Source organism: Accipiter gentilis, chromosome 23, assembly GCF_929443795.1.
Source record: "Accipiter gentilis chromosome 23, bAccGen1.1, whole genome shotgun sequence".
Classification (NCBI taxonomy): Eukaryota; Metazoa; Chordata; class Aves; order Accipitriformes; family Accipitridae; genus Astur; species Astur gentilis.
This window is the reverse complement of record NC_064902.1, coordinates 14,429,737-14,456,895: the sequence shown is the minus strand read 5'-3', so window position 1 is coordinate 14,456,895 and position 27,159 is coordinate 14,429,737. Positions and strand designations below refer to the sequence as shown.

The 27,159-nt window shown below is 43.1% G+C and overlaps 1 protein-coding gene across 4 annotated transcripts in view; it reads left to right on the top strand.

The window, feature by feature from the left end:
• The window catches only part of ARIH2 (ariadne RBR E3 ubiquitin protein ligase 2), a 31,658-nt gene extending 7,753 nt beyond the window's left edge, over positions 1-23,905 (top strand). For all 4 annotated transcript variants that reach the window (XM_049826475.1, XM_049826477.1, XM_049826474.1 and 1 more), the window contains 13 exons: positions 9,677-9,744; positions 11,467-11,530; positions 13,859-14,006; positions 14,728-14,849; positions 15,756-15,865; positions 16,932-17,049; positions 18,502-18,552; positions 18,653-18,674; positions 20,171-20,322; positions 21,392-21,535; positions 21,886-21,954; positions 22,862-22,945; positions 23,418-23,905. In XM_049826475.1, the coding sequence (XP_049682432.1) occupies positions 9,677-9,744; positions 11,467-11,530; positions 13,859-14,006; positions 14,728-14,849; positions 15,756-15,865; positions 16,932-17,049; positions 18,502-18,552; positions 18,653-18,674; positions 20,171-20,322; positions 21,392-21,535; positions 21,886-21,954; positions 22,862-22,945; positions 23,418-23,489 (1,224 nt within the window). In that variant the 3' untranslated portion in view covers positions 23,490-23,905. The remainder of the gene's footprint in view (positions 1-9,676; positions 9,745-11,466; positions 11,531-13,858; positions 14,007-14,727; positions 14,850-15,755; positions 15,866-16,931; positions 17,050-18,501; positions 18,553-18,652; positions 18,675-20,170; positions 20,323-21,391; positions 21,536-21,885; positions 21,955-22,861; positions 22,946-23,417) is intronic.
• The last annotated feature ends 3,254 nt before the right edge of the window (positions 23,906-27,159 follow it).

Here is a 27,159-nt window from a genome sequence, read left to right as displayed (position 1 = left end):
CAGTTAATAACCTGACTAAAATTAGGACAGGCTATCTCTGTTGAAACATGCCAGAAGAAAATCTCAAACTAATATCCAAAACTCTGTGGTTCTCTGACCAAAGGCCTGTGAATTGAAGCAGATCACTTTTAATTCTTCAGAAGGTCACTTCACCAACAGTCAACACTTGTTAAGGACAATACTCTTGAAAGCAGAATGGCATATATTGCCTGCAGACCAACAAAGGAATTTATAACAGTTCTTTTTAAAAAGTAGATATAATTATAAAATCCAGTATCCTTCAAAAATAATGAATTAAAATTGTGTAGTAATAAGTTTGTTTTCAAGATAACTCTGTCAACCGTCATTGAGTGATTGTGGGTCCTGGAGTGGCAGTATCAGTACATGCATACGAACAGTACGATACTCAACAGTTGTACAAACAAAGTTGACCCTGTCACTGGCAAGCAATTAAGTGTGTAATGATCTCATATTGTTTTTGTTTGTGAATGACACTTCCTGGCTCTGCTGAGGGTCTCTGTACAAGTCTGGAATATCTGTGATGTTCCAAATAACTGGCAGTAGTTTCTGTTTCAGTGATGAGATGGATCTTTCTAGTTTTTACCTTTTTTTAACTGATGATATAAACCACCAGATAAAACAATTGCAATTACAATTTATGAAAAAAATGTTACCTTGACTTTAGATCTTTTTAGAAGCTGAATGTCAGTCATGAGGAAGCTGAGATATTTCTGCACCTACAAGGTGACAAAGATAGTCCTGTTGTTTTACAGGCAATTGATACTGATGTCTTTCCACTAAAACCAAAGGAATTGTAAAACTGAAGAATTTATAATTTTCAGTTTGCTAATTTCAGTAATCTGCTAATATTTACCAGACAGCAAAAAGCTTACTTCCCTCACTCCTTGAAATAACAGCTTGTGATGTTTTTTTAGCCCTGTCCCTTGAAGAATAAAACTTGGTAGATGCAAAAACTATTTGATGTCATGATATAGTTCTGAATCTATTAATCCATGTTATCGCTATTGATCTTTCAGAGATAAACCAGTTTTTCATATATTCTTGCTCACCTTGTTGATGTCACATCTTTTAATGCAACCAAATCAGTATTTGCTCATAAAAACACAGCCCTCTGAAACTGTTCCACACACTCAAATTGTGCTGACACAGAACAGTTAGTTTGTAGAGCTGTAGAATGCTGGCAGCGGTCCTTTTCAAATACCATCTTTAGCAGATCCAGAGTCATGTGCGCGGAGATTGGCAGCCTGTATGAGCAGCTCTACCCGAAGGAGTTGGCGCTCACAGAATGCCTGCTCAATGTGATCACAAAAAGTCTGTAAAAAGCCAGATGTCAAGACACTGGTGTGTGTGTCTCCCTATATCGCTGTGCAAACCGCAACCAAGTATGTGGTACGGGGTGCTTATCTGAACAAACCTGCAGTGTTGCATAGTCATCCTTTTTGATACCATAATGACTTCATGAAACTTACATGCAACGTAAAATGCCAGTCAAAAAAGACTAGCTGTACCTAAGTACCTCAAATACAGGAGAGGTATTAAAGCCCCTTGAAACACTAAAATGCATGTACTTAAGAACAGGGTTTGAAAAATTTATGTTCAAAGTTAATGTCCATAAGAACCAACATTGGTAAATATTAGCATATATTAGTAAAAAATGAATAAATATTTAAATATCATTTACTATAAGTGGTAGACTTCTCCACAGAACTCCCATGGTGCTGTTTGGCAATGATAACATGCTATTTTGAAGCACCTGTAAGCCCCTAGGTTAGTCAGGACATGCAGATTTACATCTGTACCTTGTTCTGTGTTTTAATATCAAGCCAACATTGTGTGGGGCATCCAGTCTGAAGTTGTAACCCTTAGGAGCACACACGTTTGAGATGTACCTTTGTCCTTTACATGCTTTTTGTTCCCAAACGGAAAGATCCTGGAAGTTCTGCTATACAAAAGCTGTGTTGTTGCCTACCAGATTCATGATGCCTATACTTAAGTAGTGTGTTAAACACCAAGAGGACATGAATATGTCCCTAACAATCTTTAGTGTGTGTTTTATTTTGCCTCCTAAAGGGCTCTTTTTTTTTTTTTTTCCCCTCTTTTGTTTTTTGGGTTTTTTTTCTTAAAGCGTGGTAAGTTTTGGTAGAGTTCTGGTCAGTAAGATAAGAGAGCTGGCTGGAGAGCCCAGACCTTGCAACCTTGTGACAACTTCATGAAGTCATTTGAGGAGAGAAACCAGTTTTTTTACTTATTGCCCAGGACTGCTGAAATTCTCAACTTGATTGGAAAAATGAGCCACAAATGTGGAGGGTGATTATAGCCCACACATTTCTTTGTGATTCATGCCTTAAGTGTATCTTACAGGCAGTATGACTCTGCAGTGAGCAAAAAAAAACTGTTCACAGCTGTTGATGAGTATGATCTTGGTGGGAGGTAGTCAAGACACAAGTCATTAAAAATGCCAAAACGATCTTTCAGTAACTGTTTCATGTTGCAAGCTTGCAGCTGGACAACATGATCACAAGAGCGGCATGAAGCCGCTGAAGTGCACTGCCAAATTTGTGTGCCGTGCCTATTAAGGATGGCACAGCAGAAATGAGCTACGTTGTGTACTGTGAAACACTGTTTTACAGAGCAGATGTTCTTCCTCTTCATCTTTTCATAACAAAAGAAAAATGCCCTTAGAAGCTGGGATTGTCAAGTAAAGGACTATGTTATTTGGGACTGGACTGGGATTACTTACTGCAGAGTTACCTAAGCCCTGCACTCTGCATGTGCGTGCTGCTGTGGCTGTGTGCACGCACCAGCACTTTCCAGTTGGAGTTGGCTGTCCTGTGTCCTGAGCCGCTGGCCAGGTTTGTGTGGATTCAGGTTATTATCTGCCCTTCGCTTCCTCCCTGTGCATCCTCCGCATCCTCCTCTCTGTCAACCAGAAGGAATTGTCCACTCTCCCGTGTTTCGCTGGGAAGGCACCTAGGCAGGGGCTGAGCTGAGTGCAGCAGTGGGGTGTGTTGCTGGGGCTTTTGGCAGTGCATGGAGAGCACAGCGCAGCGTGCACTGGGCACTGATGCTATCAGACGCTACATTATTTTGGAAAGAATAGCTGGGGAGTCTCATGTCAATCTTAAATCCGTGTTGTGTCTTACAGCTTTCTTGCTGCATTTCTTTTGCTCTAAATCTTTCAAAGAAGGAATCTCATAGCTATTTTGTAATAATGCCTTCTGGCATGCCATCTTGCTTAAGTGTTGGGCTTTTGGGTGGGTTTTTTTTTGTTAATTTATTTCTGAATCTCCTCAGGAAGAATAGCCTAACAGCTTGAGAAATACGTATGTTGAGATTTCCTAGCTGAATCCTACTGATCCTGTTTGTTGGCAGCTGCAGTTGAAATTGTTGCTGTCCTGTGTAGGAGAGCGGATGGATTAAAGCAGTGTGTAAGTGTGGAGAAGGAGTTAGAATTTAACCCGAGATCCCCTTTCTTCAGTATGTGGCCAACTAGGTTGTGCACTGACAGCTTCACAAACCACGTGTATAACACCAGCAGTATTTGTCATTCCCAAAGTGCACCCTGCCTCCTAAATATGCTTCTAATCTTGCAGACTGACACCAGGTCTCTGCATGCCAGAGGGTGAGTGACGGGGTACAGATTAAAACCCTGTGATGAAGCAGAGCTCATGTAGTGCTGTTTGTCAAGATCTTTTTCATGGTATCGAGACTGCAGCTACAGACTCTAAACTGCATTTCTTTACCTGGTGTAGCCTGCAGTCTGTAATCAGGAGAGGGGCTGAAATGTCAGACAAATTGTAAGCAATACTGTGAGTGAAACCTAAAGATGGAGGGCTTTTTCTCACTTTTTTTAAGCTTGTCTGAACCCAGAAAAAAAAGCAGGGTATCTGGTTTTGTTGTAACTTTGTCTTTTTTTTCCTGATAAGTAAAATTAATTTGAGTTCAATTTTGAAAACAGCCTTCTAATACTCAGAAACCTGTAACAGGTACGGAGGACTTTGCTACAAGACTTTGAACACTTGGGGAGTTTATGGTAGGTGATGTTAATCGCAGCTCAAGCCCCTGCAGCCTCATGAGTTTTCTACCAGGATTGCATATTGGAGTTCTGCTTAAAAGAGAGGTAGATCAAAAGAAAGGAGAAAATGTGGTCCAAAAAAAAGGGTTTTGGTTGCCCTTTTATTTCTTCATAATTCCTAATATTTCTGCTGTTTTCTGAGAAATCCTCTGTTAAAAACAGGGCAGTTGGATAGTTTTTCCAGTGGGGCATGGAGGGAGTCAGATCTACTTTCCACAAGAGGAATAAGTGCAAAATAGTATTTTTTCCATGTGTGGGTCGCTTCCTTTACCTCAGTATCCTTAAGTAAAGCATGTCTGAAGGGACAGATTTTCTTTAGCAAAATTATTCAATAGAAATTATGGTTTCTTTCTAAGGTGTTACTGTTCTCTACCACCAACTCAATTCAGTCTCTATTTTGCCCATAGTTGCTCACCAACAGCAACCATTTCAGAGGTTCTTGCTCTGTGTGTTTTTACTGTTGTAAGGAATTTAAGAGTGTGTTTTTAGAAGTTTTGATGCACAACACAAACTAGTATCTTCCCAAGTTCATCCTTTCCCTGTAGAAATAACAAAAACTATGTGTGGATTAAAAGAAATGCTTCTCAAGATTAATCCTATTTGCTTAAATCTATTTGTATAAAAACCTTTGAATAGGGGAGAGACGAGAAATGGAAGCTGCATTTCTTTATGCCAGGTTTGTGTTCATCTCGGCCAGTCATTTCAGTGCAACCCTGATGTAACAGGAATTGTCAGCTTGGTGCAAAGCCATGGGATGTCAGCTCCAACCAGATCATAATATCTGCAACTCATTCTGAATTGAATCTCTTTGAGAATCATGTGATTATTCTTGTTTTAAATTCCTGATACCATATCTCTGCGAAAGTGAGAAGTGAAACACACCTCCAAAAAATAGGCCATCCCTTGGAGAAAAGTGAAATGAACTCATAACATATGCATGCAACATAAATATGCATGAGCAATTTGAGTAGAATATAAGCGCTACAAAAGACGGTGGGTTTTTAGCTTTTAGGAAACATTTCTGTCTGAATTAGCAACTGTCAAAGTGGCATGGTTGAAAAGATTTTCTGCTGTAGAGATGAAACTTCAGCTCTTCAAACAGCTTATCTAGAGAAGCAAGTTGAGACATAGTTGTCTTAGAGCTCTCTAAACGCAGCAAGGTATCTACAGAGCTTCTTTGAAAATTCTTTTGATATTGTCTTGTCCTAAAAAGTGCCAGACTCTCTCACACTTCAGAAGTGTGAGAATTTTGCTTATCTTGGAGAGTAAAGAACCCAGGAGATAAATGGAGATAGAAATAATAAGAAAAAAATACTGTGCTCTCTTCCAGAAAGTGAATAGATGTGCGTTTAATGCGATGGCATTACTTCTTTGTTCTGCTTTCAGAATCTAATTTTGTCCAGCACTGTGTAAATTTTTTCAGACTTTTTTTACAACTCCTGTAGAGTCTTTCCCACGTGCAGAGCTGTTCTCTCTTGGTACCCTTCCTGTGTGCATAGACACTGCACCCCTTTTCCAGTGCAGTGATAAACTTTAGTGTTTGGTGCCCATTTCTGGCAATCAGCAGCCTTCTATCACTGGTAAGTCATAGTTAAGCTGGTAGAGGTTTGGAGGAGGTTTCTGAGGTGACCAAATTCCTGTTTTAAGGTGAAGCTGGAAATTGCAGATTGGATGAGATCCTCTCTCTTCAGCTTTGCCACCCCAGTGTGAGGGAAGAAGCCTGGTCTTCAGTCGGAAATTTTCCAGGTTCAGATTTGGACTGAGTTGATCTTTGATCTTGAAGTTTTAAGCCGATGGTGAGAAAATGGGGAAATGAGAGTCAGGGAAAGACAGACATCTTTTAGCATGACTACTGCTTTCAGCTTTCATCTTTTAAACTTTAATAAATTTAATCACAGCTAGAAGAGTTCTGGAGAAGTCAAGCTATGTAGAAGCATTGGCACAATTCGTCAGTTGCAGACAAAAACTAAAATAGAAGTGCAACATCTAGAATATGCGTTCCCTTCTGCACTGTGGTCTGTAGAAGTATTTTACTGAAATGACCTGCTGCCAGCAAGAGACCAAGTGGGCTATCTCGCTGTCTTTCTTGGGTGTTAGTATTCTGAAACAAGAATAGGAAAATTTAAACAAAGGCATCTTTTTTTGTTTGTTTTGTGTCTGAGACAAAGAATTATTGTTCCTGGATAACCTGAACTTCTTGTGGCACCTGGTGACTGATAGGGGACTGAATCGTAGCTCTTTCTGAAATGCTTTATAAGTTTGAGATCTTTCATTGTGTGAAACTTATGACTGTCCAGGAAATGCTATATTGGACAGTGTGCCTGAACAGCAACCAAGGCTTATTTCCTATGCTGCGAGGCTGCAGTGCATGCATACGGAGGGGGCATCTATGTCTTCTAACTGAATACTTCAGCCAGCAGTATCAGCTTCTGTATGTTTCTTCTCCAGTACTGTAAGGTAGTGAATTATGTACATATGGACCAAACTTCTGATTGCAGTGGTATTTTTCTGTGCTCAGCATGTTTTGGCTCCTGCTTACAAAGAAATACTTCAATTATTCTGGGGTGTTATTGTGGAAGAACTGGCTGACTTGGTACAATCATTCACTCATTGTGAATGTACAATCATTGAAGAGGCTGGGGAGCGCTGCTAATCAATAGAAGCAGGCTTTTGTTTAAACACTTGTTTTTCTTCTCATGCTTGTTTTCTTGAATCTCTCCAGTAGTGTTGGGCCCTGATGGTATTCATATTTGCCTTCTGAATTACCAACCTTACTATTGGTGAACAGGATGTAGACTGTAATGTGGTGAGACTCCACTCAGCAGGCACGGCCCCAGCCTCATCAGTTATCTGCTCCTCTCCCATCCCTCTTTCTTACAGTTTGAATGTTATCTATCTTTAACGTGTAAGAACTAATACTTCCATGCCAAGCAGACTGTGGGTACGTTGCTGCAACTGGCTGACTCTGGGACTTCTTTTTTGCAAGATCGCATGCACTCCAATCAGGTAGTATCAAAAAATTTTCTTCTTCAGGGCTTTTATGAAAGTGGATTCATGTCATGAACCTGGCTTTATGAATTGAAAATGTTTTATTCTTGGGTGCTTTTATGATGAAAGTAATAAAATTAGTGCTACAGCTGATCCAGTCAGCGCTTGCAGTTGGAGCAAAATAGGAATGGTCGCAGAAGCTTTATTATTCTTCTAGAACTGTTAATCTGGCATCTTTGTGGAGCATTAATTCCACATAATGCCTGACAAATAATTTGACTCAAAAGCATTTGATTCTGGTAGGATAGTTTGTTAGATTTCAGAAATGTGTATGCTGGTATTTGTATTTCTCTTTCTATGCATCTTCATTCTTGAATGTACTTGGTTCCTTCTCCGGGAACAAGTAACTTCATGGAGGTCGTGGAGTCATGATGCTGCAACAGATGCTACACCTCAGGCTCTGAAAATCCACCTGGAAAATACTCATTTTCATGTGTTACAGATTAACTTTCCATTTAAGTCTGGTGGCTTGGTTTTTTTTGTCAGGATGGTTGTTCTTCCTTACTGCTACTGAGAAATAATTTCATTGCTGTTAAAGAATGATTCATTAGCATGTGGTTTGCATTTGCAGGAAGCCAGTCTTGTAGAGACCACATTCCTGATACTTGTTTGTTTTTCAAACACAAAATGCAGATGTCTGCCTTGTACAAGCAAGTCAAAGGTGTCTGGCTGGGTCTGCCAGGCTGGGGGCTTAAGATAACCCATCCAAGGCTGGCAGTGGCACTTCATCTGTACAAACTGGAGCAGACTGTATGTGTTGTCAGCAGCAGCCCTGTGTGCCACACTCCATCTAATCACAGGCTTCTGTGCTGGGACAGTGCTGCCTGGGCAGCCTTTGTTTTCTGAGGGTCACATCACTGGTAAAGTTGAGGAAGGTGACATACCAGATCTTATACAGCATGAACTAATGCTTCAGTTCATTAGAAAAAGGATTATTTGAACATTGAAAATTACTTTTTTTTATTACTGGGATTTCTTAGTGGTGAGCAAAGTGGGCAAATCAGAAAGCAGAGGTGGCTAAAAGCCAATTAAAAACCCCAGCTACATCATGTATTGGTGCTATGCTGCTTTAGCTCACTGAACCAACCCTCCAGCGCTGACAAATGCCAGTGCAGGACCAGGGTGGTATCATGTGGCAGGAATAGGTCAGTTGTGTTGTGTTGTGAAATTGCACCTCTTCAGTGGGGTAGATTTAGAAGAGTAATGAGTATGCTGACCCTATGTGTGCAGAGCCTGTGTGTTTTGTAGAAGAAGCAACCATTGCTTGTTTTTCCTTCCAGGGTTGTGTTGGGGTGGTTGTGTATCTGTATTACCAGTACATTGGACCCTGTGATCCACCTGTAGCAGGATTCAAGAAGGCTTATGGCTTTTCAGTGGATGATTGGGACTGACAGCTTCTCTAGAGAAAAAAAAAAGAAGTTCTTCCTGCAGCTAGGATGGAAGGAGTTGTGTTTTCTATATGGGTAATAGAGATAGAGGTGCTATGTTGATAGCTTGTCTTGGAGTACGGGAGGTAGAGCCCTTTAACATCAGAGGGTGTTTGAATGCAGAATGTGCAGACCACTGGGCTTGCCCGGGTGCTTCCTAGCACAGAGAGGAGTGAGGAGACAGGGGTCATGAGCCTTCTGAATTCCCCTGGAAGAGGTGTCTTGTTTGTAGGAGACCTGTTTTGTTTGAACTCCATGGGCCTGATAAAGCCATGAAGGGGTCAAGACGCAGGTTGAAGGTCCAGCAGCTCAGCAGATGCTTGTGGTCTTGGTGGGTATGAGCCTTTTTGTGCTAGCTGACCAGTCTCTTTTCTTCTGAAATAAACCAATGCATAGAAGCAAAGGATAACTTATTTGCTTGTGTCCTTGTAACATGACTTTAAATGTCGTGTTGCAGTATTCTAGAGGGTGCTCAGGCTAGTGCGGACTGTGCTAGTGCTTGCCAGGAGTCCATGTAATGCAAGCAACTCTGCATGGAAATAGTCCCTGTCACAGTAGCTTTCTATCTTCCTATTTCAGTCTAGCGTATAATTTTCTTCTCTGCAGTGAAGGCTTGGGAAAATTGGGGCGGGGGGGTCCCCCCCCACCCTTTGCTGTCACAGTATGCCTGTGTTGCAGCTTGTTACTGCTTCTACAGCTCAGTAAGTGGTATCTATCTGCCCTGTGGCGCCTACTTTGCACACTTAGTGAGGACCCTGATCCCAGTCTGGGCCTCTCAAGTGGCAACCACAGTCAGGACTGGATACAGGGCTTCCATGAGCAGTTAAGTTAATCCAGTGAATTCTTGATTCCTTCCTCTTTGTGCTGTTGTGACTATGTGAGTTAGTTTGGGTACATCCATGCTTCATTCCAGCCTGTACATTGCAGATGCACTGGCTGTGAGCATTATGTCTAGTAGTTTAATGGGATCTGAGTATCGCTGGGATGTTGTACCAAGTTTGTACAATTTATTAGTCTTATAAGAAGATCATAGTCCTAAGCAGAGGTGTGGCCTCAAAATATGCCTAACTTGACTATTATTTTTTTTCTTTTATTTTCCACCTAGGTATCACATGCTGTTGCAAAGCTAGTATTAGTTAGTTTCCACTGGCAAATCTCAGAGATTTTGGAAAGGTAAGTGTAAATAGTCTTATCTCTTCTGCACTCAGTGCTTTTCCCCCTTGCTTTGCAAGAATGCTCAGGGTGGTCCATAGGTGTCTTTTTGACAAGTGTCTTTGAACCTGAAAGCAGGCCACACAGTCCATTCCAGGGAGTAGAGGAAAAACACTGTTTTGTTGAGGCTGCATTGCCTGTAAGAAATTTGTAAACAGGGAGGGGGTAGTGATGGTGAATGTCTTTCAGTCTGAGGAATTGTTGTCATGCTGGGAACCCTATAGATGCATTTAGCTTAAACTTTGAGATAACAGATTGAGAGTGCTGCATCTATATTTATTTATTTTAACAAATATAAAGATAAGGTGTGTTCTGTTTTGAACATATGAGCCATAAATCATAAAGGAGCACTGAACCTATGCTGATATTTTCTTTAGTAGTACACTCACATTGAAGTTTTTGCTCCTTCTGAAGGTAAGTGATGTTTTTTTCCAAGCTGACTAGTATGTGGAGAGCAGGAGAAGATGGTGTGAGAGAACTGAGAAGTGCAGCCCCTTTGTTGCTTGGTCAGTATTACTGTAACAAAGTCCTTCAACTGATTTCAAAAGGAGGGTTCGGACTCTGCCCAAACATGTACGGGAAGTGTGTCAGGAGGCACTGCTGTCTGGCAGCCCCTCCAGAAAATACTGGCTCAGAACTGAATATTGTCTGAAAATAGAGAGCACATCAGTCTGACTCATTCTGCCATGCCATTTTTGGCCCTATAGCCAGCAACTTCATCCAGAGAACATATGGAAAATGCATCTCATGTATGGGTATTGTTGCAGCATCTTTGGTAACTGGCTTATTAGTTACCATGCATCCTGTGAAAGCTTTTCTGTGGGGAACACGGCAGGTGAGATTCCTGCATAGCAGCTCAGGGCAATTCTGCAGGTTAACTAACAAGTTTTAAACAAAAGGAAGTTTTGGGAAGGGTTTACTTCTAAAGCTATGACTTTGCAAGTTGTTGTCCAGTTGATCTGGTCCTCAAATTTCTGTCTTGGTATGAAGTGACATTATCAAATGAAAGCTCCTTAGTACAACTAAAAAGCGCTAGTGGGGAGGGAGGATTTACAGCATGATCACAACAGTGATGCTGCTATTTCTGAATTCATGGAGATATAAACATTACTCTGCAATGGAAGTCACAAACAGCAAAACATTTTTAATTCTAAGGTTGCTGATAGACAGCTTCCTATGCCTAAAGGGTGATAATCTGTCACAGAGTAAATACTTAACTAGATAATAGACTGGAGTCAACTTGAGACCTAACCAGGATAGCTTGATTTTACAAAGGAATGGGAGACAGACAGGAGCCTCACTGGAGTGTGTTATTATGGGCAGCAGCTTTGGACTGCTCTAGGAGTGTGGATAGAAGATCTTACCTTCCAAAATAGTTTTTCAGGGGAAGGGAGAGAGTTGTAGAAAAATATTCATCAAAGAGTATGAGGGAAATGTTAACCCATTACTGGCAGAAGTATTATTCCTGTTTCTGATTTTGAAGAAACCCTCATACAGTTTGATTGGTGAGAGTTCAGCTCACTATGTGAAGGAGCCTCACACAGAACACATTTCCATTCTCCTTGTTGAAACCTACCTTACCATTTGCACAGAGCCTATTATTCATTCAGGTGAGAAGGATCAATTTAACAAAGCAAAATGTATTCAGAAATTGATTTGATCATTCTTCAATTGCCTTTTCAGGCACAAGTCTAATGCTGCCCAATTGCTAGTGGAAGCACGAGTTCAGCCCACCTCATCCAAACATGTAAGTATGCTAACTATTTTGGTCTGTTCCCTTGGCAGACACCTCTGACCCACCTCATCGGAGGATTGCATTACTAATGGCATAGTCTGTCCCATATTAACCCTTTGCAAACTCAGATCCAACACCCTAACTCAATGCCAGGTTTACTTTCTAAATGAGAATGCATTCAAGAGATGTCTAACATTTAAATAGCAGCTTTACTTTTGTCTTGCAGGTAGTGTTCAAGAATTACTTGCCTCAAGAAAATTAGGCTTGTTTTTTTGGCATGAGTGATGGTACGCAATGGAAGGAGCAGAGTGCATGGGCTTGGCTACCTATTCCAATTCTGCTCTGTCTGTAAAAGACACTCAAGGGAAGCTCTGGCTGCACAGAGTGAACAGAGCTTGTCTGTGGCTGGAACAGAGATTTATTTTTTTTTTTCCTCAAGACGGCTGTTTGCTACACTGGTCTGCTTAGGGATGCTTAAGCCAAATCTCCCAGTGGTGTTGCTGTTGAGCCAGTCAGTAGTGATATTTGAACTAACAGCTTGTGTTTTGCAGCCAGGGCTACACAGGTCTTTAGATACTCTTCCCCTCCACCACCTTTAAATGGAAACTTCCTGTGCATGTTTACAGGTTTCATTCACAGTGGGTGTCTTGGTACAATCCACAGTTACCCCAGGAACACATCACCATGTGTCAGATTTTCAGTGATAAAATAATACATCTGAGAAACACCGTTTGGGTTGGGGTGGAGGGGAGATTTTAAAAGCCTGTTTTGGCATCTGAGCTGACTTGTAACTAGCAGACTGAAAATGCTAAAACTGCTGACAGGAGTAAGCTTCATGGACTCAAAATAAATTATCTGCCCAGAGTCCAGTAAAAAAATCTTTGTTATTTGACATACCTGCAAATTAGTCCATGTATTTTGAGATTTGTCTGAATCTTGTATCAGCTGTCACTTAAGTACTCTCCAATGCAATGGTGATTTCATTTTGGGAAGAAAGGTATTACAGTTAAAAGATTAGTTTAAGTCTTGACAAACTTGGTTTGGTAGGCAATTCATTAGTCTTTTTGTATGTGCTAGGGCAGGTTGCTCTGTGCATTGGCTCCTAATGCAGAATGATGAAATTTTGGGGGCAGATGCTCATACTGAATGTCTGTAGAGCAACTGACCCTATAGGGAGAAGCTGTAGTGGTAAGCTCAGAGGAACAGCTTGTGAAGGTTTGAAGTAGTGCACATGCTATTCGACTTGAGCAGCTGATCTAGGCAATCAGTGGAGTTGCAGATTTGGTGAATCTTGTTCTGGTTCATAAATGAGACCACTTAGAACAAAGTCGCATTATTTCCTTTTTCATGTGGTCATGCTATAAAACAAGCTCTGTTGGTCATGTGGCATATCATGCTGCTGCTGCTGCTCTGTGTCTCTGGCATGCAGAGCTAGGCATGGAAACTGATGGCTGTCTCACACAAGCTTCTCGAAGAGTAGCAAAGGTTTAAGTAGATGAAAAGTGATTATATAACTTCTCTGTGAAAGGAGAAATAGGAACACAAACTCCTGCTAACAGCTTTGTAGAGCCTTGCTTTTGATGATGCTGTGCTAGGCCTAGTTCTTAAGGTCCCGAGGGTGAGCTGAGATGTGTTGAAGGCTAGATCTGTTGTCTAGAGATTAGCTCTGTGCTACCCAAGGGGAGATCCAGACTGCTTCCCAGTGGTTTGGTGAAGCAATAGCAGAATTTTGCGTGACTTGAAACAAACCCTCTAATCTTTTTCAGTTGAAGGGATGATGCCTGCTTTGCCAAATGTGGCATAGGCAGAAGATAAGAGATGTGATCTTTGTATAAACGCTCTACATGCTGCACCTTCAGTTGCCTCTCCTCTTTCCCAAAAACATTGTCCAGTGAAAGGGCACTGCTAAGCCTGTTTCCAGCTATAGCTTCTCTCCAGGGTCTGTGGAACAGTGATAGAGTCTGACCCAGCTAACAAAGAATATCAGTAAATTCAGAGAAGGACTAACACAATGATGTATTTCCTCATTTTTCAAACAAGGTGAGAGTAAGAACCAGAAAAGTAAAGGTGAGTTCTGGGTAGCACGAGATTTGGGGCAGGAGCTGTTCAGTGACTGTCAATCTGTTGTGCTCCATGAGATTAAAGAGGTTCTTGAGAAGGACTGACTGTTGGGGCAATGCAGCACTGCAGCACACCAGCTGCTTATGAACCTGTTCTGGCCTGGAGCTCACCTGAGGCCATTGTCACAATGAAGGTGATGCAGGTGCCTGTGGATGAGGTGAGAACACTCTAGGGGAGCTGGGATGCTTTCACTGTAATGTTGATTTGTCTCTCTCCCAGGCAATGGTACATTCCTCCCATCACTGCGCAGTGTGCATGCAGTTTGTCCGGAAGGAGAACTTGCTCTCTCTGGCTTGTCAGCACCAGTTCTGTCGCAGCTGTTGGGAGCAGCATTGTACAGTGCTCGTCAAGGATGGTGTTGGAGTTGGTGAGTTCAAGGCGAACGTGGTACTGGGTCTGTATTTGCCATGTTGGCCATTCTGATGATGACTGGCTGAATTGGTCTAAAACATCTCAGTAATGAGAAAATGGAGTTTGGAATGAGTATTTGTGACAAACTGAACTTGAACTAGTGATCTTACCTGAATCCCTGGTTAGTGTTGGCATACCACCAGGAGAGCACTACTTCTGCCTAGCAAAACGTGCAAATCCGTAGATCCATTTGCTGCTTTTCTCCCCTTGTGATCTCAAGAGCTTGACTGTAACAAGTTAGAAGTTGCAAATCTGCTGTATTTTGAGTCTGCATCTCTCATGATGCATTGTTGCACTGCCCCTGGAGTGCCTGTGGATGCAAACATCTGTTTCCTTTGTGTTAGGTAGAAGCCAGTAGTTGCCAGAGTTGCTTTGGGCTTTTCCTAGCCTGTCTTTCATGCTGGCATGGCAGTAACATGCAATTTTCTACTTTAAGTACCTGACCTTGTGAATATGGGTTGAAGCACTTTCTGGTCCTGGATGCACATGTGCCCTGTCACCTTTCGGTGAAGACAGTTGGGCGTCAGCTTTTCAGCAACCCTGATAGATTTGTTTCACAGTTGTGTCCCTCTTGCCACAACAACAGCTGGCACCTAGGAAACTGTGTTGAATGCTCTCTGTGCATTCACTCCTTAGTATAAGCTGCACTGCGCTAAGGCGTTGCTTTCTCTTCTCAGGAGTCTCCTGCATGGCTCAGGACTGCCTACTTCGAACACCAGAAGACTTTGTGTTTCCATTGCTGCCTAGTGAAGAGCTGAAAGACAAATACAGGCGCTACCTCTTCAGGGATTATGTGGAGGTATTGTTTTTTTCAGTTTTAAAATACCCTGGGTCAATTCACCAATGACTTGCAGAAATTTTGTTTGAAGTGTCTTGCATCTTTGATTAGAACTGCAGTAACTGCAGCAAAATTGTCCCTGATAAACATGATATAGCTGCTCCTGTAGGACAGCCTCACTGACAAAATGCTCTAGCAGGTTGCCAAAGTAAATTCTGCTGTAAGGTCACCCAGTAACTCCTTGGCGGGCGCTTCAGAATTCTCAGAATGTTGCAACTGAGAACTTCAAATTTCAATCCGAGTTTTAAAGTCCTTCTTGCACTTGCATAGATATTTTAGGTTCTGAATAATAAGTCCCATATCTTATTGTAGCTCAACTGAATTGGCTGTTTCGATAACATTTTATGTGAGGTTTTTTGAAATTAAAGCAGCAATTGTTAAGGCTAAATGTGCAGGAGTATTCTGGTAACTGGGAACAGACTGGGAACGCTCAAGAAGCAGCGAAGCAGTATGAAAAAGTGGTGTCACTTCCCTTCAATAAGAAATCCTTTGAGAGGGAATAGCCACCACAGGAGAGCAGCTGAATACATTCTGGGGCATAAGTAGAGGGTGGGGAAAGTGCTCCAATGGAGTAAAATTGTTTGTTCGGTGTCTTGGTGGGGTCTTATGGTTGTGTTGCTGTGCTTACTTGGTCTGTAACCCTCCATTTGAATTCCCTGTTCTAGGGAAGCTGTAAGTAACTAATAACTCCCTTTCCTAATGTGGAAGAGGTTTATCTGCTGTTAGCTAAGACCTGGTGACAATTTTCACTCTTTTTCAACAAGAAATAAAGGACTTGTATGTTTTTGAGGATAGAAGTGGTTAAACTTGGATAGATAATGCTCTTCGGCACCCACTGCTGATCTTACCACCTTGATATATTCACAGAGCCATTATCAGCTGCAGCTGTGTCCTGGTGCAGATTGCCCTATGGTCATACAGGTACAAGAGCCAAAAGCCCGGCGAGTGCAGTGCAATCGTTGCAATGAGGTCTTCTGGTAAGAAACAGAGAAGGTTAAAGATCACGGGGAAAGCGTATGCCGTCCTCAGAGCTACTCCATTTGCTTGCCAACAGGTTCAGTGTGTAGAAGCATCTCAAATGCTTTGCTAGAGTTGTTTGTAACTTGAGTTAGCTTGAGTAATTGGACACTTGGGGTCTGACTTCTGCAGGTGGTCAGCCATCCCCTCGCTCCCTAAACTCCTTGAGAGTTGGGTGTTCTGACAACCAGGGGATGCAGAGCTTGAGTAATGAAAGGGTTACAAATCTACCATTCTCACATTTTGGCTGGGTTACAAATTCTGGTACAGACATAGTGACTGGTAGAGATTCTGGTAATGGATGTGGAGGCCTCACCACTATCTGCTGGTATTGAGTTTTTAAGTTTATTACAAGTGTTTGACTCCCAGTGTGCCTGGTGTGTTTTGAGGCTCATGCGAGAATATATTTCTGCTGAATAGGAACGCCAATGTTCCTTGTCTGACTTCAAGTGTATATGGGACCAGAGAAAAAAGATAGCTTGCAGGGCTGATGAAATGTCTTATGCCCGTGGGTCTCCAGAATCAATGCTGTTGAGAATGTCTGTGGAGCGCAATACAACTGGTTTAGAGACCCAGTCTACTGGTATCTCCATGCAAATGGCCCTTACTCATCTGGGGCTGGCTGGTCAGGTCATGCTAATGCAGGTGCCTGTCTACCACTGGAGTCAGGCTACTTGTAAAGCCACTGGTATGCCCCAGGCCTCTCCAGTCATGGTAGAGCAGACATAGGTAGACTCTAGGGAGGGATGTGTCAGCCCTCAGACATATGATTTGTCAGAGAAGGCCTCAGTTCACTCTCATTCTGACTCTGGCTTCTGCACAAGACGGTCGGGGTTCATTGGAGTTCAGCCTTGGTCTTTGCACTCTAGTAATACACAAGTGCGTTTGCATCCCTTACCCTCACTTGGCCTCCCAGATTTTGGTCATCAGAAAACCTCAATTCTTGCGTCACCTCCTTGGAAATCAATAAGTCTCTTTTTTTTTTTTTTTTTTTTTTTTTTTAAATTTTTTTCCCCTCCTATTAAGCTTTAAGTGTCGGCAGATGTACCACGCACCTACAGACTGTGCTACCATTCGGAAATGGCTCACCAAGTGTGCAGATGACTCCGAAACAGCCAACTACATCAGTGCTCACACTAAAGATGTAAGGACTAGCACCTGCATGTTTTTTCTTGTCCTCTAGTCCTGCCTGGGAAGCAAATACAATTCTATACATATGTAGCATTGTGTGCTGCTTTTTCACAGACTGCAAATTCTCACAACTCCCTATGGACTGTGATATAACACAACTGAATGCCTTGGGAACGCTTTGTGCGGGAAGTCCAGCCGCCCTCCTGTGGTAAGGACCTGGTGGTCCTTGTTCCAGACCTAGTGTGAATGTCTTTGGCAGCCAGGTGTGCTGCCCTCCCACAGGCAAAAGAATTGTGGCTACTTTGAAATGATCAGTGGAGATGTATTTCAAATGGAAGGAGAGAGTGTACTAAGTGCAGAGTCAGTACCAAATAAGGCACTAGTGGTGTTTAAACCTGAACAACTGTGTGGAGTACTGTGAACTGGAAGGTGAGGGAGATAAAGTCTTGATTTGACAAGGACAGCAAAATGGGGTAGATGAAGCCTCTAAATAAGACATTAAAGTACTTCTAGTAGATTTAGACCCAAGAAAAAGAAATAGTATTACACACTGTGCACTGTAGTCTACCTATAGAATTGTCTTTAAAATTTATAGATATACTACCTTTGTCCTCTAGATTAACTGTCTGCCGATTGGAACTTGTAATGTGTTTTGGGGATTTTGTGGCCTGATTTCAAAACAGTTCTTAGCTGGCATTTGTTCTACCAAAGACAATTGTGACAGTGCTAATTAGTCGCAAGCTTCAGTTGTGTTAGGAAAGTGGGTACTTAGACTGAAGATCTTAAATTGCCTTCTTTCTCTGGAGGAGGTGTCAGCGTGTGATGGCATTGTTTCTGCCATTGTGGAAATTAAGGTTCTGTTATATTGAGCATTGTCCTGGCATACATTTTGCCTGCCATTAAGATTTATAAAAAGCAAAACTCACTCCCTCCTTTGTACCTATGCAACCCAAAAAAATGTAACTGAACTTGACACTCCAGGGCATCAGTGGAGCAAAGAAGTGCAGCTCTCACTGTGGTCAGCGAGATTCTCTGCAGCTAGCTAAGTTGTCTGTTAGTGGCTGCTGAAGGCAGGATATAGTGCTGATTATCTTGTAGTCTTAAGTAGCTGTGGAACCTGCTGTTATATGTGAACTAATTATGTCCCTGTGCCTGAGCAACTGCTAAATGGTAACTCAGTGAGACCTTTAGTTTTACAAGGAATAACAACAGCAAATCTGTTTTCTTGAGCAAGCAGTCCAGTGCTACAGTGTAACTTCCCTGGCTTTGCCTTTCTGCCTCCTTTTTAAATGGAGGTGTCAGGAATTGGTGGGAGGCAGGGTGTGTATATGTTAATATTCTCATATATCCATATGCATATTAAAAAAAAAAAAAAGCAGGAGGGGAATAATTATGCAAGTGTTGTCATTCTCCAGAAGGCTGCTAGAGACAGAGCTGGATCTAACAAATGTTTCTGTTTCCCCAGTGTCCCAAGTGCAATATCTGTATTGAAAAGAATGGAGGCTGCAATCACATGGTGAGCAATTCCCTGAAAATGTCAGACCTTCCTTGTCCTAAGCAGAAATCCTTTTTCTCCACTTCCCACTAACCAGTGCCTCCTGTCTCTTCTTTTTCAGCAATGCTCCAAATGCAAGCATGGTAAGTAGAATTTGAAAGCAGTTTTCTCGGCAGTGTTTGTTAGTGGTGATGTTATGAAGACAAAATGTGAACATTGACTGAAACTAGTAAAAGGTGAACAGGATATTAATTACAGACTTGTGTGTGATAGCTTCCCCTCCACCTTGCTGGCTGTGATCTCAGCTGGGTTCTGATTCAGTGCTGGTTTGGCTCCCTCTTCCTGACATGTCCATTGTATAGAGAAGTCTCCATCTCTGCCATAATATTAACAGTGGAATCCATCTCGGAGGAGAGTATTAAATGCTTTCCATGTAATTATATTTGTCATCAGCTGAAAGTACGGGCAGAACTGAGCCATTTACACAGATGAGCTGAAGTCCTTCTGCTTAGTGATGGAAATAATGAGCTTCAACCCCAACAAAACTGCAGGAGCTGTGAATTGTTCTGTGTAACGTTATCTGTTGGACTTCTCAATCCACCCCTGTGCAGTTAGCAGCCTGAGTGTCTTTGGCCCATTGTGTGGTCCTACAAAATGATAGTCTGTTCTTGCACTTATCTTTTCATGGCAGAATTAATTTCTGTTGCCTTGGAGTGAGATGGTTTGTATTCAGCCCTCTAAGTTAAGTGTGCCACTAGGAAATATTATAATATCAGAACCTTATTTGGAAGATGATTAAAGATTACTGTCCTCTCTCATTTCTTTTGCTTTGGGGTCCTCAGCAGCACTGGATGTGCTTTGATGGAGCTCTGTGACAAGGGTGAGCAGGCAAGTGCCAAGGTACCGTGGTGACTAGCACTCACAAAGGCTGGTGAACTCTGGAAATAAAAATTTCAGTCTCTTACTATGAGTAACACAGAAGTGATTCCTGTTGTATCAACTTAATCTCCATCTTTTTTTCCTTCCCAGTAGAACACTCACAGCCTTGCTCTGAGATCAGGAAACTGTCACACGGGTTTTGCTATTGCTCTCTTTCCTTCACTTTCTTCCTAATTCAGTGGCTCCTGACTTGAAGTGTCATAAACCACTGATATCTGAAGTTACCTGGGTACTTCCCTCCTCGAGAGAACTGAGGGCAGGCTTTCTTTTGCATGAGTCAGTTCACTTGGATTTGATTGTTCATACTTTATTCAGCCAGAGGTCTGCATGGGGCAGTATGCCAGTGGTGGGGAGGATGCAACTCACAAATAAGACTGCAGCCTGCCTCTTCTTTAATCTAGAGTGACAGCCTGTGCAGAGCACAAGTACAGTTCTGCCCATTGGTCTTGGTGTACAGGATGCAGCACTTCAGGATTTACTTTCCATAGTTGCACGGGAGGCTGTACAATGAAAATCTTCAAGACAGGCTGGTATTTTTGGCTCACTATTGTGTTCTGTTATGCAAGATGATACAAAATATATATGTTTCTTGGCTTAGCAGAAATATCTGAAAACAGATGGGCTGTGTCTCCTGAAGCTTTTCTTTCTGGGCGGTTCTTTTTTCTGTGCATCACAGTGGGTTTTTTGCTGTTTTCTGCAGACTTCTGCTGGATGTGTCTGGGAGACTGGAAGACTCACGGCAGCGAGTACTACGAATGCAGTCGGTACAAAGAGAATCCTGATATTGTAAACCAGAGTCAGCAAGCACAGGCCAGGGAGGCCCTTAAGAAGTACTTGTTCTATTTTGAGAGGGTAGGAGACATCTCCTTGGCCAGAGCTGCTGTAGCCTTTTAATGCTCCCTGCCTGGTGCAAAGGTCATTGCCAGCAATCTCCGTGCAAGAAACTGCCCAAAGAGAATCTATGCAGAATTTTCAGGCCCTGTTGTTTTTCACTCAAAATCCTGCCCTGCGAGTCCCATACAAACCAGTAATGTCGTACCCAAAGCAAATCTTATTTGTTCCTATATTTCCTTGTGCTAGAGAAAATCAGTATTACCTGTGTGCCACTGTACTGTTTTCCTGCAGGCTGAGTGCTGCTGCAGTAGATTGATACTGCTCCAATTGTTTCTTTCCAGGATCAGGGAACTTCAGTTCCTTGCAGTATGTCTTTATGGAGACAAAGACTAAATAAACTCTGCCATGTTCAAAGCTCTATTGGCTGTACCAAAGTTTTCCTAAAATTTCCTGTAATCACATTTTTAAAAGTTGCAGTCAGAGCATCTCTGTCCACACAGCAGGCTCGATGCACCTGGCCATACAGTGCAATTCTAGAGCAGCATCTCTAGAAGGGAACGTGGTAGAGGTTAAATGCTGCTGCCTTTCAGTTTCCCTATTAAAATGAGCTTATTGTTCACACCATGCGCCAAGTCCTGTGTTAAAATAAATGTGTTCATTTCTGGCTCTCCAGACCAACAGGCTTTGGGAAGTGGCCATGTTAACAATGTGCTCATGGATGTTGGAGTTCACTGAGCCCATGTTAAATGTTAATTTAAACTCTTGACCTTTCTATAGAAATCCTTTAAGTGGGGGGTTCACCATTACTTTCCATCTTGTTACACACAAGGTCATTGTGCGACCAGAGGGCATTCCCAGTCTGTGGAGCTGGGTTTGCTCCCTGCTCCTTGCTGCTGTCAGTCTGTTGTATACAGCCTCCGCCACTTGCCACTGGAGGTGCTGCCTTGCTGTTCTTTCCCACAGCACGTCTTGCCTTGCTGGACTCCTGCCCCACTTCAATTTCTGCTTGCTAGAGCTTGTGCTTTTACAGCAGCAGTACTCTGGTCTCATGCCATTTTTTCTTTCCCTATGTCCCCACCCCTTGCAGTGGGAGAATCACAATAAAAGCCTACAGCTGGAGGCACAGACGTACCAACGAATTCAGGAGAAAATCCAAGAAAGAGTTATGAACAACTTGGGAACATGGATAGACTGGCAATACCTACAAAATGCTGCAAAACTACTTGCAAAGGTGGGTAGTTGTTTCATGTTTGGCACAGAGAAGAGAATACACACCAGAAAGCTAAGTTCACAACACCAAGTGAAGAAGGGAATTTAGGGGTTGTGGGTATGTGGGACAGTACCTCTGGTCTAGGACATGAACTAGCCAAAAACCATCTGGAAGTGACCTCTGTGAAGTTATACTTTAACTGCACAAATTCTTCTAAGGAAAGTGTAGGAAATTCCACCATGAAGTGTCCAGTCATCCTTGTCAGAAGGTAGCTGCTTTGCCTGTAGTGATTACACAAATGTGACTGTGCTGACTTCCAAATCTGAGACTCTTGTCCTTCTTTTCTCTCTCTTCCTTCCACTCCCCAACAGTGTCGTTACACCCTGCAGTACACATATCCATATGCCTACTACATGGAGTCTGGTCCCAGAAAGAAACTGGTAAGATGTTTTGCTCTTTTGCTGATAGCTTCTTGGGGTGTAGCTGGCAGCATGCTGGGCTGAATTCCAGAGCTTGGCAGTGTCTGAAATATTAGTCCTGAGTTTGAGGTAAGGACAGGACAAATAATACGTGGTTTTGCACCTGTCCACTTCAAGTTGACCAGCAACTCAGTCCTCTGATACATTACATTATTTTCCCAGGGCACTTCACTGCACTTCACTAACAAGCAGTTTATCCAGAATGTTTTGAGGCTGGAAGTGTGTATTTGTTCCTTGGTAAGACTTATCACAGTGCTGTGGGCTGTACTTCATGTGAAGAGCTGCTGATGGATAGCTTTTCCAGCCTTGAATCGGGGTTTAGCTTTGCTTTTTATTCCTTCTGTAAGTTCCTTGCTGTCTTGATACATCCCATGGGCTACACATGTCCAAAAATAACCCTGAATTCACTGAAGATGTTGGGTTTTTGACTCAGTTGACCAGTAAAACCTGTTATCCAATCTCTCCCCATAGCATCATACGTATTCTCTGAGGCTGTGGACAGATGTTCTCTTCTGGATCTGACTGTGCCAGTGGAACAAGTTACTGCTCCCAGCAGTGGTTAATCTCTCTGTTCCACCTGCAGAGCTGCTCACAAGAGCATTTTGCGACCTCTTTATGGCAAAATGAGCTGAGTTAGGAGATATTTGTCGAATAGTGCAGGTTGGGTATTCCTTGCACAAGAAACAAGAAACCTCCTGGAAGAGGTGATGCTGTCTAGCTGAAGGTGGATAAGGAGGAGGCACAAACCTGCTCTGCCAGCACAGCTGTCAGCAGAATGCATTTGTCTGCTCCTCAAGTGTAGTGTGTGGTATGAAACTGCTCCACTAAACTAGTTTCTTGTTGCTGTCTCTAATTTTGCTCTTTGCAGTTTGAATACCAGCAGGCCCAGCTGGAAGCTGAAATTGAAAATCTCTCATGGAAGGTGGAGCGGGCAGACAGCTATGACAGAGGGGTGAGTGTTCTGCTTGCTTGAGCCTGCTGGCCAGATTTTGTTTGTTGGGCTTAACACTTCTGCAGGAGCACTGAGGCAATCAAATGAGGGTTCTGAGAAACTAGATCCAGAAACTCACCTTTAGCCAGCAGATGTTGTAGAAGTGGAGTGATCACTGCCTTATGGGAGGGGAGGGAGGGCTGCAGTGAGTCCTGCAAACTGAAATGGGACTAACAAAGCTTTGGAGGAAGGTGCATATAGCCCTCTGGTAAAAAGCAGATTCCTTAAGTGTGTTGCTTTTTAGACAGAGCAGGAGACGGGTAACTGCAGAGGGAGCCCATGTCAAAAGGAAAAGGCTCTGCGGTCTTGTGATGCAGAGTGTGTGAAGTGTGGAGGTTGGTGCTTCTCAGACTGGAGCTTAGTCTCTCCCTAAAGAAAATGAGCTCTTCTCTGGGGAGCTCATGCTAACAGATTCTACCTTCTGTTTTACCAGGACTTAGAGAATCAGATGCACATAGCAGAGCAGAGACGGAGGACCCTGCTGAAAGACTTCCATGACACATAAGACAGGAGGAAGTGACAAAGTGCAGGGGTGAGAGCAGCGAGTGAAGTGATGGCAGCTTCACCGGGATAAGCAGGCACTGCCTCTGGGAGAACACGGCCAAGGACAAAGCCACCCCTCCCCTTGCAAGTCAGACACATGCAAACACCACATCTTAGTCCAGTTTGTTCTGTTATCTTTCTGTTTCTGTTTCTGCCAGGCTAGAGGCCAGATTTCAGATTGGCATATTTCCTGGGACATTTCCCTCCTGCCCTTGATGGTTTCAGAAGGGGAGGGAGTTTTTCTCTGAATGGCTGTTAATAGTATTAGATCATTACAATTTATGTAATTTTCAACGGTTGTACAATTATACAGACAAACCTTAGAATAACACACAACCCTTTTTAAAAATAAATTGGCAGTGGAGTGTTTTTCCTTAATCTGCTTGTAAATTTAATGGGCTTTTCCCCCTCTCCCTCTCCCTTCCTCTGACCCAAAAATCCTCCTAGGCACTGAAGGAGGTACAAAATATCTCAGCTAGATTTCCTGATGCTCCTTTAACCAGGGCATTGTAGCATTGGCATTGCACGAGGAGAGTGGCTGGCGTTAAGAGTGGCTGCTGCTGTGTCTGACCCAACAGTACCAGCGGTGGCCATGATTTAGTATGATTACATGTGACATCTCTTTTCTTGTAAATCAGCTGTGCAAAATCCTGCTACACAAACAAAAGCAAACAGAGGAATTGTAGGGGAGAGACCAGGCTAACACTGGGGGATATGCCTTGAACCAGGTCAGATTCTGCATTTGATGAATTTTAGGTCTTCCATGTAGATTTTTGCTTTACTTGTTTTTGTGGGGAGGATGTATTGCCAAAGTGAGTGATGAGGGAATAGTAGCATACAGTTGTTAATCAAGGCTTGGGGCTTTTGCAGAGTGAAACAATCCATGTTATAACAGTGCCATGCAGCCTGGTAAAGATTATTTCTGCCTGCTGGGTAACATGGCTAAGAAAATTTGATCCCATTTATCAAGGTGAGACTAAACACTGCTACATTATGAGGAGGAAAGATTATGTACAACACACTCCCTGGCACATGTTGGCAATGTGGACGGGCACTTGAATACAGGTGCACTGCTTGTGCAGAGCCTGCACCAAGCCATGCAGAAAATTAACTAGCAAAATTAATTTATTTGTATATTAGTATTGATACTGGTGGGGACTTATCAGAAAATTGATTGTTAGGAGCATGTGGAGCTTTTTTATTAACATTCTTTTTTTCTAATGTAAAATATACACTAAAATAAAAATATGAAAACCTAGTTCATCTTAGTAGGGATTAACGTGAAAAAGGTTACTTAAGTGCTGATGCTTGCCTGTTTGCTACAGGAAGCAGGCCACACGTTAAGATTTCACAGGCATGTATGTCACCTGCACCAGGAACACGTTGTTTGCAGCCATTAAGGTGGAGCTGGAGTCTGATCTGAGGAAATCTTCACCTCTGTGGGGAACTCACAGAATTCTCTTCCATACTGTATATGGAAGTGTTGTCTTTGATGCATCCCTGTACTGCTCTTATACAATGTCACTTGATAAAGATTAAACTGAAGGGGGGGGAAGTGCTAAATTCCTGCACTTCAGAATAAGCTAACTCTGCTGTTTGAGACTTTTTCATGTACCTGAGACATGTGACTCAGGTATTTGCAGCAGGTATAATTGGGCAGACAGATTTTAACGAGAGGTGTGTTAGTTTAAAAGAGCAGCAGCTTTCATAGGAGCTAATCCTGTGGCCATGCTTGTTGTACACAGCAGAAAATTTCAAACTGAGAGGCCTTTTCCTTCCTCCCTCCCTTCCCTGGCGTGGGATGTATTGTCAGGGAACGGGGGAAACATACTGCCGAGGAGCTGCTGGCAGTGGAGTGGAGGTTACAACAGAAGCGGCTGAGGGTAGAGCAGGGTTGCAGAGAGGTGGCTGCAGCCAGGAAGCACGGCAGGGAGGGAGTCTGTGGTTTCTGGGAGCAGTGCTGCTTGCTTCGCAAGAGATCTCTGTAACTGTGGCTCCTTGTGTTCCTGCTCTGTCCAGTTCTGACTCCCCTCTAGGCTGGAGCCGTACAGGTAGATATGTCCTTGGTCCAGCCGCTGCCTCCAGACTTCGTTCCCTCCTCTGCTCCCAGCAGCAGCCTCTTTTTGCTCTCTTCGTGATGTATTCTAGAGGTCAGTCTCTTCCTTCCTCTCCCCTTCCCAAATGATTGTCAAAGTCTGGGCACACTGGACCCAGGGGAAGGGATAGCACAGGGGAAGGCTTGCTGAGACCCAGCAGTTTGCAGTGTGTAGAACCAATGTTTAAACTGTTCTTTAAAAATGTAATGTGCAAAGTACTAATTAGGATAAAAGCTGGTGTTCTTGTTGGCTAAATGTAACTAGTGTAACACCTAATCCCTTTGCAGAACAGGTATGCAGAGTTTCCTAATCCCAAAGAGCTCTCACTTCTGTTACATAATTGTCCAGCTTTGAGCTAGATGAGAATAGGGTTTTGTTTCTCTCCCTCCCTGCCTCCTTCCCTCCTTCCCTCTCCCATGCCCCCACAAAATGCTTTGCTATGAATCCTTGTTTGTAGACAAGCTAGACCGTGTAGTTGTGGCCAAACTTACTGAACAGACTGCTGAGGTGCTTGGCTGAGGGACAGTAATAAATATTGCACAGTGCGCCCCCTAATTCTTTCAAATTTTCTGAAACTAGAGCTTTGTGAGCAGTTCTGTTTATTTTAAAAGAAAACAAAACACCCTTTCTGAAGGTGGTGAGAGTCCTGGTTTGCATGCACAGATCCTATTTCTATACTCTCTGGGAGAACAACAGGACTTGCTTGCTTTTGCAGCCCAGGCAGGGTGACTTCTGTGTTGGTGTCGTACAGAAAGTCCTAGGCTCCAAGATGAAACCTGCAGCGCACCGAGAGTATTGGCGCTCTGTAAAGTGACTTACCACTGCTTGAGAGGCAGGTGACAGGAAGGAAATGGGAGTTCTTGACGCCAAAAGACGAGGCCAGTTTTTTTCCCCCCTAATAGGTACGTGGCCCTACTGAAGTCTGCAAGGTTACATGAATGTAGGTGGATAGAAAGTGGCTCAGGAGCCATTAATTCTGAGGTACGAGTTTCCCTTTGGTGCAATACAGCTACAGATGTGGAATGTTTGCTCTCTTTTTTTTTTTTTTTTTTTTTTTCCTTTTGCACTTGTTTCCAGTTCCTGCGCCAGCCTGACACCTCTCCATCCTTGCATCCGATACTCTTTTATTTCAGCTTCGCTTGTGTTAGTGCATTGGCTGCCTCATCTCTAATAGTCCTCAGGCTTCCCAGACTGTAACAAAAAAATTTTCTACTGATGACGTAAACTGCATGACTGCTGCTCTGCGCGGGGACAGGGGCAGCAGGAGGTTTCTGTACTATAGTCTTGCACTCTTAAATTTTAGACTTTTTAAGCAGGTGAAAAAAAAAAAAATAGAACTTTATTTTTAAATGAGGCACTCGTTCTGGGAATTCCTTTCCTCGCCCCCGTCCGGTTCAGGCTGTGGGGCGGTGCGGGTGGGGGGCTGCGCAGTGGGGGTGCCCCCAGGGCCGCTGCCACCGCTCGCTTTTCTTCGCAGGCACTGGAGAGGGGCAGGGGCGGCGGAAACCGCCCGGGAGACGGTTGCCAGAGGTGTGC